The 13,186-nt window shown below is 42.1% G+C and overlaps 1 protein-coding gene and 1 pseudogene across 4 annotated transcripts in view; both read left to right on the forward strand.

The window, feature by feature from the left end:
• Samd8 (sterile alpha motif domain containing 8) overlaps positions 1 to 11,122 on the forward strand; it is a 52,837-nt gene extending 41,715 nt beyond the window's left edge. For all 4 annotated transcript variants that reach the window (XM_075950116.1, XM_075950117.1, XM_075950118.1 and 1 more), the window contains 2 exons: positions 6,313 to 6,463; positions 6,766 to 11,122. In XM_075950116.1, the coding sequence (XP_075806231.1) occupies positions 6,313 to 6,463; positions 6,766 to 7,070 (456 nt within the window). In that variant the 3' untranslated portion in view covers positions 7,071 to 11,122. The remainder of the gene's footprint in view (positions 1 to 6,312; positions 6,464 to 6,765) is intronic.
• On the forward strand, positions 2,291 to 6,299 carry LOC142836072 (peroxiredoxin-1 pseudogene; annotated as a pseudogene).
• Positions 11,123 to 13,186: the final 2,064 nt, after the last annotated feature.

Raw genomic sequence — 13,186 nt, forward strand, 5'->3', positions numbered from 1 at the left:
TAGTAGAGTTTGAAGTCAGTGATTGTGATGCCTCCAGTAGTTCTTTTATTGTATAGGATTATTTTGGCTATCCTGGGTTTCTTGCTTTTCCATATGAAGTTGAGTACCATTCTTTCGAGGTCTTTGAAGAATTTTGCTGGGCATTGCATTGAATCTGTAGATTGTCTTTGGTAACTTTGTACTTTTTAAGTATCCTTTCTTTCTGAAGCAGTGCAATGAACATTATCCATGTTTGCTTTTGGTTTCCAGATATCACTCAAAAATATTCATCAAAAATATTTTAAATTTAGGGGGTGTTGCCTGGTGATGGTGGTGCATGCCTTTAATCCTAGCACTCAGGAGGCAGAGGCAGGTGGATATCTGAGTTAGAGGCCAGCCTGATCTACAGAGGGAATTCCAGGACAGGCTCCAAAGCTACAGAGAAACTTTGTCTCAAAAAAACAAAAGGAAAAAAATATTAAAGAGAGTGTATGTGTGCACATATGCAAGTGCAGGCATACACCTGCCTCAGCATGAGTGTGTGGTTCAGAGGACAGCTCTGGAGAGCCACTTCTCTCCTGATGCTTGGTGAGACCCAGAAATTGAACTCCAGTCATTGGGCCTGCCCAGGAGTGCCTCTACACACTGAACCTTCTAGCTAGACCCACTCAGGCCTTTACTTATCAGAGCAAAACTGCACTGAAACAGTCATCAGTAACTGGACGTGGCAGTTCATACCTATAATCCCAGCACTCAGAAGGCTGTGTGTGGCAAATTTGAGAACAGCTGAACCACGTAGTGCACTGATTTTCAACCTGTAGCGCATAATCTGTTTGACCCTTTTGCAGGTTGAACAACCCTTTTATAGTGCTCACATACAGCTATCCTGCATATCAATTATTTACATTACAGTTTATAACTAGCAAAATTACAGTTATGAGGTGGCAATGAAAATAATTTTATGGTTGGAGTCACCTCAACATGAGGAATTGTTAAAAGGTCGCATCATTAGGAAGGTTGAGAACCACTGCCATAGTGAATCCCACAAAGACCAGAGGTGTTGGATTTCTTGGAGCTGCAGTTGGGAGCCATCATTCATGGGTGCTGGGAAGTGATTAGGGTCCTTTGAAAGAACAGTACATATTCTTAATCACAGAGCCCACTCCCTAAGTCCCAGCAGACTAAACTGAGTCACCTATCCCAGTGTACCAATTAAAAGGATTAGTGATAGAAGACAGAGATTCGGTCATTGTGGCCACTTGGGAAAGAGGAGCAGACAGAGGAGTCCAGTGACCTACAAAATCAGTACTGATAACAACTTTAGGTTTAAGTAGAGGAAAAGTTGGAGTGAGAGCAAGAAGTACACGTAATAAGGCCTCCTTGGTCTAAGTGTGGTCTGGTTGGTACCTCAGTTCTTGTTATTGCCTGAGGGAAAAAGCCAGTTCCCATGAGGTGACTAGTCTTGCTTGAGGGTGATCTCATGATGGGGTGACCCGTCAGTGAGGCTCCAATAGACTGCAAATTTAGGGCCGTAGGTCTGGAAGGGATACTGAGATGGCTAACAGTAAAGCATCTCAGTTCTCATCCTTAGCTTTCTTCGTACCATCATTTTAGCTTTGAAGGGAGAGAAAATAAACTGAGTAGAAGCCATGTCTAACATGCCTTTGAGCAGAGTTAAGCTTGCGACTCATCCACAGGAAGTGAGGTAGATGCTCCTATTCGAGCTTTTGTCCTGCTTTGAGCCTCCTTGTGCTGCTGAGGAGTCCTTGACCTTCAGCGAGAAGATCCTCTGGCTGTTTTAGAACAGCTGCATGGTTCCGAGTTGCGTGATGTAACTGTCACAGCAGTTGTGAGCAGTCTCTGGAAGTGATGACAATACCGCATTTGACTGGAGGTGGAGGCTGGGTTTTCATTCCTACAGCATGCCACTTTGTTCACTTTTCGTTTATATAAGAACCTAATCTCCTGAAATTATACCATATGTGGTTTGACGTGAAGGCAAAAACATTTCCCCCCGAAAGTATACTAATTGATTAGGAACAAACTGTAATGAAGTTGTGTGCTTTCCCTCTGAAAGTTTTGACAGTTTTAGTCTCAATAGATTACTAGAAGAAAAGGCATACAAATTTGATAATACCTCCAGAGCCATGTACAAAGTAGGGGACTCTGCCAGAGTGTTGAAATTTGTTTTTCATTATATAAAGGAATAAGAGACAGGGGGCCTCTGGAGGTGTGGCAAGTTCAGGAGAGGACCTCCTTGGCCATGAATGGCAGCCTTATTATCCAGACAAGATTTTTCAGGTAGCAACACATGGACACGTATGTCATCTCTGTCTAGGCTGGAGGATTCAGACCCTCAGTCTCTGCCTCCTGCTAAAGCCAGATCTGGAGATCTCAAAGAATGCTTTTGTGTTTGCATCTTTTGCTTAATTAGCTAATGTAGATAGATGCTTCTTTTTATACACGGAGGGATTTTTTTAATATTTATTTATTTATTTATTATGTATACAATATTCTGTCTGTGTGTATGTCTGTGGGCCAGAAGAGGGTTCCAGACCTCATTACAGATGGTTGTAAGCCACCATGTGGTTGCTGGGAATTGAACTCAGGACCTTTGGAAGAGCAGGCAATGCTCTTAACTGCTGAGCCATCTTTCCAGCCCACACGGTGGGATTTTTAAAGCCCTTACTGAGTGCAGTTTTCTGAACAGCCAGATCCAAAGATATCAAAGGGATATATTTAAGGTGGAACATAACATAAGCTTGTTATGCAGATAAGAGAATTTCCTGTGCTTGAAGGGAACTATCAGGGGACAGCCACTGAAGAGAAGGCTGGATCTTTGTGCACGTAGCTGCAGCTTGTGCTACAAGAAGAAATTAGACGTCACTCTCCACTGTGGACAGTCCTCTTTCTGTTTCTGGTGACTTTTCTTTATTATAGTTATGTATGGCTATTTCCATCCAAATCTGCCCTAAATGCTGCTAATTGCTTTGAAGCATAATGCAGCCTGCCTATTGACCTACATTGCTTATAGCAGTCTCAAAAGTAGAGTGTTATGGGGATAATAACCAGAGCCAAATCCCTTACAGTGAGATCCATAGGCCTATATTATTATTATTGACCTACATTATTTATAGCAGTCTCAGAAGTAGAGTGTTATGGGGATAATAACCAGAGCCAAATCCGTTACAGTGAGATCCATGGGCATTTCATTTTTGATAAATTAATGCTTTAAAATCATAGAACCAAGATTGGTTTTGAAATTTAGCAGCACAAAGCTAATTTGCATATCTTGTCATCCAGACAGTTTTTCTGTGGCATGATTTCTAATGGGTCTTAATAGTCAGATATTAGTGAGTGAAAGCTGAAAGATCAGAGAAGCAGGTCAGCCAGCCACTAGTCCTTACCTCTGCAAATCCTGTCTCTACAAGTCCTCAGGCTGAATGCTTTGAACTCCTGTCCCCTCCCACCTTATATTCCTCTCTCCACCCAACCATATCATTCCTGTCTCCACCTCCTTAGTACTGGGATTAAAGACATGTGCTCCCAAGTGCTGGGGTCAAAGGCTCTGTTTCTCTTTTAGACTGATTCAATCTCATGTAGCCCAGGGTGGCTTTGAACTCAAGAGATCCAGTCTGTCTCCTGAGTGCTGGAATTAAGGTGTGTGCCACCACTGCCTGGCCTCTATGGCTAACTAGTGTGACTAGCTCCACACTCTTATCGTCAGGCAAGCTTTATTTGTTAAAGCACAAACAAAATATTACCACATTTCTCTTTTTTGTAAATAAAAAATTATAAAAAATAAAATAAGGCTATAACTAATGTAAGAAAACTATATATAATAAGTACCCAACGATATATATATGGGCACTAAGTACATCAACAATGTCTAGTCCATTTGCATTTGACAAATTCAAAGAAAATACTCTGTTGTCTATCCTACTGAGTCAAATTTTATACCTAATTCACTTTCCATTCTAACTTGCATTACCAACCCAAAGTTATCTTTTTATGTCTCTCAACCTTACACACTTTACATTTCCTTAGTGATTTCTTTGTTTTTGTTTTTTTTTGTTTTTTTGTTTTTCGAGACAGGGTTTCTCTGTGGTTTTGGAGCCTGTCCTGGAACTAGCTCTTGTAGACCAGGCTGGTCTCGAACTCACAGAGATCCGCCTGCCTCTGCCTCCCAAGTGCTGGGATTAAAGGCGTGCGCCACCACCGCCCGGCTTCCTTAGTGATTTCTTTTCTGAGTCTAGTAAACAAGGAGACTGTAGCTGTCGTGTGTTTAGTCCCTCAGAGACCCAATAAGAAAACATTAGCCAAGTAAAGCAGGAAGTGCGAGCAAGCAACTTCCAAAAAATGTGAGAAATGACAGAAACAGCTGGCTGCCTGGACAGTTACCCAAGGTTCCTCTGTAATGTTGGGGCATCCATCTTTGGCCTATAGGCCTAGAATATTTGACAGACTTTTCTATGAAGCATGATTTTTTGAAGGATTGTCCTACCTTGTCTTGGCAAAATTCGGCAGTCCTTTTTTTTTTGTGTGTCCTGCTTTTCCAATTTAGACAGCATACTGCCAGTAGTCAAGGCAAGGACACTTTCTTGCCCAGTGGCTTACTTTTGCTACAAAGAAAGCAAACGCCCTATGGAGTTTTTGATGACTGTCATCTTTTCTGAGGGACATTTGTGCTGCCAGGAGCAGACATGACTCGTGATCATAAAAAAAGAACCTGAAGTATTTGAAGATGACCTGTCTATCTAAAGTATATGTTTGACCTTGAAAACATACCTAATATGACTACAAGTTCAGTTGTAATAAGTGATTGACTACTACTGACCAATATTTGTTATTATCCTAAATAGTTGGTAATAATAACTTTCAAGGGCTAAAACTTTGCATTACATTGTTAAATGAGTTGCATAGGTACAATACCTTGAACAATATTAGAAATGTATGTACAGGGTCATCTTCTTTCCTTCCTGTAACTGTTTCTTTCTCTGAGACCTGTGACTCAGCCCTAACTTCAAAGTCGCAGCTGTTATACCAGATCGACAGACAATTCAAGATATCAGCCTAAATGAGGAAAATAGAACACATTCTTCTGTCACCCTCTTGATTTTACTTTTATGTACCCTACCGAGATCATTGCTTTCAGTGATAGGGCAGAAGAATTTAAGAAACTGAACTGCCAAGTGATTGGAGCTTCTGTGGATTCTCACTTCTGTCATCTGGCATGGCTTAATACACCCAAAAACAAGGAGGATTGGGACCTATGAACATTTCCTTTGGTATCAGATCCCAAGCACACCATTGCTCAGGATTATGGAGTCTTAAAGGCTGATGAAGGTATCTCTTTCAGGGGCCTCTTTATTATTGATGATAAAGGTACCCTTCGACAGATCACTGTAAATGATCTTCCTGTTGGCTGCTCTGTATATGAGATTCTGAGACTAGTCCAGGCCTTACAGTTCACTGACAAACATGGTGAAGTGTGCCCAGCTGGCTGGAAACATGGCAGTGATACCCTCTAGCCTGGTGTCCAAAAGAATAAATACTATTTCTCTAAGCAGAAGTGAATACTGGATCATTTTTCTGCCAGGCTGTGCTGGGCAGCCAGAAGAAAATTTCTTGTACTGTATTCGTGCTTAAACACAAAACTTGGTGTGATCTAAGACATCCCTTTCCTACGGTGCTGGAGGGTTAGCCTTTCTTTCACTGTTGGGAATAGCACAAAGAAACCCTGTCTTGAAAAACCAAAAATAAAATAAAGATTTTAATATAGATTTAAGCATAGGCATTGTGGGATAAAAATAAGCAAATAAATTAAAATAAAATTTAGGGGTATTCTTGTAACCTTGGCTGGCCTATGTCTTTGAGAATATAGCCTTGGACTCTTGATCCTCCTGCCTCTGACTATGAAGTGTTGGGTTATGGACATGTCACATCATTCTCGACTTTGACCTTTTCACTTTCCACTTTTTGCTTTTGTTGTTGTCTTGAGATGTGCTCTCTCTATGTCCCTGGCTGTCCTGGAACTCAGTATATAGACCAGCCTGTGCTCAAGCCCCTTCAGCATATGTTGCATGCCCAGCTGGACATTTTCACTCTCGAGGACTCTACTAGAAATGAGCTCGAATTACTGTGATCTCACTTAATTAGCAGCATTTTCTGAGGCTAGGAAAGCTTTTGGTCACTCTGGACCCACTTTGAATTAATTGGGTTTGCCTTTGCCTGAATGAATCATTCCTCACGAATTCCCTTCCCATAATGGATCTGGGGAATCTTGGAACCTCTCTAAGCATTTGAAGAACTAATTCAAAGATTTCTTTATAGATATATGGAAGTGTGTGGGAGAAACTACACCGGGCATTTGCCATTTGGAGCGGCTTTGGTATGACCCTGACTGGTGTCCACACTTGTGGAGATTACATGTTCAGTGGCCACACAGTTGTTCTAACCATGCTGAATTTTTTTGTCACGGAATGTAAGTATGTCTTCAATGCTTCTGTACATATCAGACAGCTGGTTGCAGAGGAGGAAATGGGGAGGATGTAAAGTCCTAGGAAGAATAAATAGGCAGTTGGGCTGGGGTTGGAAGTTATTGGTGGAGTGCTGGTCTGTCATGCATGATCCTCAGCACCACATAAAAACGTGTGATGGCACATGCCTGTCGTCCCAGAAGTTCCAGTTCATCCTCGCCTGAACCACACGAGACAGGGCTGGGGGCACATAGCAGGTTGGGGAGCAACAGCTTGTTTTTAAATGATCCTTCTGTCCTTCTCCTAGATACACCAAGAAGCTGGAATTTCTTGCATACTCTGTCCTGGGTTCTCAACCTCTTTGGAATCTTCTTCATCTTGGCTGCCCACGAACATTATTCCATTGATGTGTTTATTGCCTTTTATATCACAACGAGACTCTTTTTGTACTACCATACTCTGGCCAATACCAGAGCGTATCATCAGAGTAGGAGAGCAAGAATTTGGTTTCCTATGTTTTCTTTCTTTGAATGCAATGTTAATGGCACAGTACCTAATGAATATTGTTGGCCTTTTTCTAAACCGGCAATAATGAAAAGACTAATTGGATGAAGACTGTATCTCTGTAATGAGTTTGTTGTTAAATATACAGTAGTTACGGAATGAAAATGAATAACTTTGCTTTGTCCCAGGTTGTTCCTGGATATGTTGCATTTTTGGCTTATATGTTGACAGATTTCCCGTTCTGAGCAAGTCTGTGACTATAAAACTCAAGAAAGAGCAACCAAGACTCCTCACCTAGCTGTTTAAACAAAGAGCTCCAGGAGGGATTTCCTGCCCCTCCTTCTTTGCAGGAAGACCCAGTGTGTGGGTGATGTGCATGCTGAGTGTTTGCTTACTGAGCTCAAACACATCAGCTTGGGCTGGTTGATGGATTTTTATTGATTTTCAGTAGGACTCAAGTCAAATATTTTTTGAAGCTCTTTCCCCCTAGTGGGTGAACCAGTCTCACTTCTTCCTTGAGCTAATCTGTGTCTGTCTGGAAAGTGATTGTCTTACTGGTAAACATGTTTTGCCCTTTGAACCATTTTTAAGAAAAGTGTATTGAACACAGCAACTGGTGTGAAACAAGAAGAGAATGCAAGGGGCCACGTGTGTGGTGGTGACATGCTGGTCAGGTGTCATTGGCCTTCCCACTGATGCAAATGTGGGGTCAGCATTTTCACCACAGGTGCAGTTCCTGTTTTGTTTTAAAGCTTCAGTGTGAACAGTAGGAAGGACTCGTGAGGGAAACAGCCGCCTTCGGAATAGTAAAGTGGGGTCATTTTAGTGCTGTAAGTGTCTGGAGTAAATTTGTGTTACAGGGCAGATGACAGCCCAGTATATGCTTTTCTTAATGATGTGACTTAGACAAGTAAGAGGGTTTTACCAGATGTTGAAGTTCTTATGTCAGTAAATAAGTAAATGTGCATGCAAAGAAGTCTTTCTTCTAATTAAAAAATTCTACAGGTTGTAGGCATAGTGTTAGCGCTGTGGGGATTTTTGTTTTATTTTCCTGAAATATCTCATTTTTGACTGTTGAAAGTAAACAGTCTGAGACATATTTGGACACTAAAAGCTTGTTGCTTTTTATTTTAAAAATAATTGTGTACATACATTCTTTCTATAGTTTTAATTTGGCAGTCAAGAACTAAAACGAATTAGCTGTTTGCATTAGAAAATTACCTTCGGTGATTAATTTTACCTCTGATACCATCTGTCACTTTAGCTTTGACCTTAACCTGGTTGTAGAATTGGAAATTGACTTTCAACGTAAACAAGTGGGATACTAATTGTGTGGTTTTTACATTCCATTTCAATACACGGACTTTGAGGAGGTGCTGGCATGCTGAGGTCACAGTTAGACCACAGCAGGCATCTATTTCTTCTCTGTTTGGATGAAATATTCATTATTGCAATTGGAGTCATAGTCCCACCCTCTCTGAAGCTACCTGGGTGAGTCAGGCAGGAAAGGGATATTAGGCAGGCAGGTTTCAGCCCGCGCTGAACAACCGCGCTCCGGGTCTGCTGGAGAGAGCACTCGTTTATGACTTGAGAAATGATGTGAGGCGACTCAAGTTTGATTATGTTTTTAAATCTTATACTGCAGAATCTTACAGTATTTTAAATTGCTGATTCTGTTACAAGCCAGGATCAAAAATGCCAATATCTCATGTAAAGAGATTACATAATCATGGGGTGAAGGTTTTCCGTGCATGTTTAAGTGGTTTGACTTGTGGTCAGAGGCCATTACTGCCACCCTCTTACCCCCATCCCCTGACATAGCATGTCAAACTCAACTTAGCTAGGGGAGCTAGTGTTGGCTTTCGGAGACTATTCCAGAAACAAGTGTCAACATGAATTTTAAAATGTTAACTATATTCATGGTAAATGTCTTAACATCAGGCTTCTCTCCTCATATGGATTATTGTAGAACAAAATAGAAAAGTAAATGCAGATAGCTTTGCTGCGCTATTGCAGCCCGCAGTGTCCTTGTGAGTGGCCTCATGGTTACTCCCAATGTTTGAGGAAAGGTAGGCTAGGTAGTAAGCTGTTAACTATTATAAGAGCATTTACATGAGGTAATCATCTTCGGGTCTCAGTTAGTTTTCAGTTTTTGTCTTTGCACCTTTTCTCTTGTTGAAATCTTAACTGTAGAGAAGATAGGGTTTATGTTTACATTCTGGGCAGGATGTGGCTGGGTGGAGAGGCTCCATGCCTTTGAATCTTGTAGTTGATTCTGCAGTTGTACGAGCATTTCATCGTTGACAACTTAGTACAGAAGGAAGGAAAGGTTTTGAGTTTGGGGATTCCAACTAGGTGTACTGTAAGAAGACCTTGATGGATTGCCTATGTTCTAGAAACAGTGTTGTTGCCCTCCCTGTGGTGCTAAACCTAGGGCTGTGTGTGCCCGGCAAGGGCTCAGCTAGCTATTGATCTACATCCTCAGCTCTGTTTTACGGGGCAAGGCAGGGCATCTTATTGAAAGGGAGCTGGTAGGAAGGGAATGAGGCAGAAACCTTTTTTGTCTGGGTTGTACTTCCCAATAGGCTGTCCTCCAGTCTCCTGTCTGACCAGAATTGCTATGACAAAAATACTTTTAATCGTGCTGGTTCTAAATGTTAATGATCTTCCAAATCGAAAGCAATAGGCTACGTCTTAGAATCAGTCAATTTAACAAACTAGAAAAACCACTGCCAGGAGCTTACCATTGGCACTGTGAGTGGCGGCCCTCCTGCCTGCCTGTTAGGACCGAGAGCTGGCAGAGATGAGAGGAGCAGATCCTCTTACAGCAGAGAGGAAGCAGCCTGTTTTAGGAACGTGTGCAAAATTTGTCCCCCCCCCCTTTTTTTAATTTTTTAAGTTATTTTTTATTTTTGAGGCAGGGTTTCTCTGTATTGCCTGGGCTGTCCTGGAATTCAGTCTGTAGATTAGGGTAGCCTCGAACTCAGGGATCCACCTGTCTTTACCTCCCGTGCTCGGATTAAGTTCAAATTCATGACAAAAACCTGCTTTGATCATATTTAGCAAAAAGCAGTTTTATCACTTAAAGACTCTAGAGCTAAAATCCTTAAGAATGTTTATGGTGTTCTTGACTTAAATTCCCTGATTTAATACACTTAATTATTTGATAGTCTTTTGTAGAAAGAGATCCCATAGTCAAAACAGTGAAAGCACCTGTCAGCCCGCTAAGGTTCTCAGCCCTTGGAGACAAGAGCACTCCTGAGAATAGTTTATTTGCTTTTCTTCATCCAGTGTGAAAGCCACCAAAGCATGTCAGTTTAATGACAACTTTACACGGTTTAGACAGCTGCTGTTTATTCGGAGCCGAGCTTGGCCTCGGTCGTCCCCACCCTGTACCTCTGCGGCTGGGGATTGGTGAATCCCAGTAGTGCTCAGAGAGCTTCAGCCAACCCACCGGCGGGAAGATTCTGTTTGTCTCTCCTCACAGAGCTGTAAACGGCTGAAAGTTGTAGAAGGGCTTGTTGGGTCACCTGTCAGTTCACATAACTAATGTTGTATCCAGTCCAGTTAGTACAAATGCCTGTGAACTCTAAGCTATTCCCCAGCTACACTAGGTTGTTCTGAGGATACGTTGTTCTACTGTGTTAATCAAAGGCCTCTAGTGTGTGTCTCCTGTTTTGGCAGAAGGAAGCTTTGTGCTTCGACAGGAGAAGGAATATTATGAAGTTGCTTGTTTTCTTCATTGTTATTTCACATCTCTTTTAATCTGAGCTACTGGATTATCTGAAAAACTAAACAGCCTGTTGTTATTAACATCTTTAAAATGTTTAATTTTTAATAATTTTTCATTGAGGAATTCGTGAATTGTTAGGATAACGAAAGTTTCTGATATGGAACAAAGGAGGTAAACCTAACTCAGTAAAGAAGCAGTTTGTGTGGACTAAGCTGGGCGTGTCTCCCTTTCCACAGAAAAACTAGTGTTACTTGAAGATAAGAAAGTTCCTGTGGTAGCCATACCTTGAAGCACAGTGTTGTATATAAGTAAATACCTGATTCTAAATTAAATCCAGATTTAACTAATATATTATTTTATATCTTTGTTGTATTAAAATGTTTTAAAACACTAAAAATAAAACGTTTGAAAGTTGACTTGCAGCTTATTTAGATATCCTGCACTGTTAATATAGTGTGTCTTTGTTGTTTCAGACAGAACCTTGCTATGTAGTGTGCTCTGGTCTGCAGCTTCTGTGCACTGTCAGGTGCCATGGAATCTTAGTCGTCATCCTCCCCCACCCCTGTGTTTCAGTGCTGCAGCTTGAAAAGAAAAAAATTTACGTACACTACGCAGTACACACGTGGAGGTCAGAAGACATCTTGGAGGAGCTGATCACTGTTGGGCCTTGGGGTTGTCAGGTTTGGTGGCCTGTGCGTTTACCTACTGAGTCTTCTCACTGGCCGAATAGCAACTTTAAAACTGTAGGATGTCGTGTGTGGCATTTAGTTATCTCAGGGAATCATTTGCCTGTTATAAAATAAGGAGTCGAGAGTTGGGGACATCGCTTACTGGTAGAAGTTAGGTGGGCAAAATAGGGTCTTTGTTCCAGCTGGAAGATGGCAGAAAAGCAGCGCGCATCTTGTTTGTTTGTTTTGTTTTGTTTTTGAGACAGGGTTTCTCTGTAGCTTTGGAACCTGTCCTGGAACTAGACCTGGCTGGCCTCGAACTCCCAGAGATCCGCCTGCCTCTGCCTCCCAAGTACTGGGATTAAAGGCGTGTGCCACCACCGCCTGGCTGCATCTTGTTTTTAAAAGCAAAAAGGAACTCTGCAGAGAAGAAAGGACTCGAAGGGAAGAATACCTGTTTATTAGTGTGTGTGTTCATTTCCTGTTGCCTTATGCTGTGTGGAGGCTGGTGGATGACTCGTGGAATTGGTTCTCTCCTACTTTTACTCTGACAAGGGTTACAGGGGTAAAACTCAGGCCCTCCCTCAGGCTTTTGTGACTAGTGCTTTTACCCCCTGAGCCATACTGAGACTTCTCAGTAAAAAAGACTTGATAGAGGGGAAGAAAATGTTTGGGAATCACTGAGGCTGCAGCAGCAAGCTGTCCCTATCTACTGGTAGTTTGGAAGCGAGTATGCCCTCACTTAGGAAGTTCAGGTTCAGTGAGGATGCAGAACTTAAATACTTGAAGGACGAGTCAAAGACTTCAGCAAAGGTTTAGAGCAAGGGTTCTAAACCTGTGTACCAAGACACCTTTGGGAGTCGAACAACCCTTTCACAGGAGTCACATATCAGATACCCTGCATATCAGACATTTGTTTTACAATTTATAACAGTAGCAAAATAACAGTTATGAAGTAGCAACGAAAGTAATTTTATGGTGGGGGGTCACCACAACATGAGAAACTGTGTTAAAGGGTTACAGCATTAGGAAGGTTGAGAACCACTGTTATTGAGGGTGAAAGACAAAAGAATCAAGGCAAACAAGGTGAGTGGGTGAGTAAAGGCACTTGCCACCAAGCCTGGTGACCTGAGTTCTGCCTGGAGGATCCACAAGGAAAGAGGAGAGAGTCAAGAACTGCAGGTTGTCCTCTGCCATCCACAAGAGTACCTTGGCATTTATGCTTCTTCCCTGACACAATGTAATCTTTAAAGAGTTGCTCAAAGTCAGGTTTACTTGTATATGTCAGGGAACTGTTACAGTTTGTGTCTGATTACAATGGAAGCACCAGGAGGACCCACTGCTGATAGCAAAACTGTAGGCACAGCTCTAAGGAGTTCTGTAAACAGCCTAGGATAAGGACAGGGGTGTAAGTCAAAAGGAGAGAGGTAAAGGCCCCAAGTTTAACCCCTAGCACCCACAAAAGAGAAATAAGATGGTAGAAGTACACAGGAGATCTAATAGGAGAGGAAGGCTCTAGACGCCCCTCTATTTGGTAGTTCAAGGAACTGGGACTGCACAGCTTATAGGAAGTCTTTGACCTGGTAAGGAGGGTCAAGGCACCAAACAAGTAGCTACCAATTGCTACAACCTATGATTTCCTGGATCCAAGTCATTTGCGGGAGTGCCAGACTCCCAAGCATGAAGGGGAATGGTAGCTGGCCCTTGAGGAGATACTAGGAGAAAAGTAAGTGACTAGGAAGAAACCCAGTTAGGTCCCCGAGCTGTAACTTTGGACAGGACCCAGTGACAGTGCTGAGACCTCAAGCTACAGTAGCATGATA

The sequence above is a fragment of the Microtus pennsylvanicus genome, chromosome 15 (genome assembly GCF_037038515.1).
Source record: "Microtus pennsylvanicus isolate mMicPen1 chromosome 15, mMicPen1.hap1, whole genome shotgun sequence".
NCBI classification, from domain to species: domain Eukaryota; kingdom Metazoa; phylum Chordata; class Mammalia; order Rodentia; family Cricetidae; genus Microtus; species Microtus pennsylvanicus.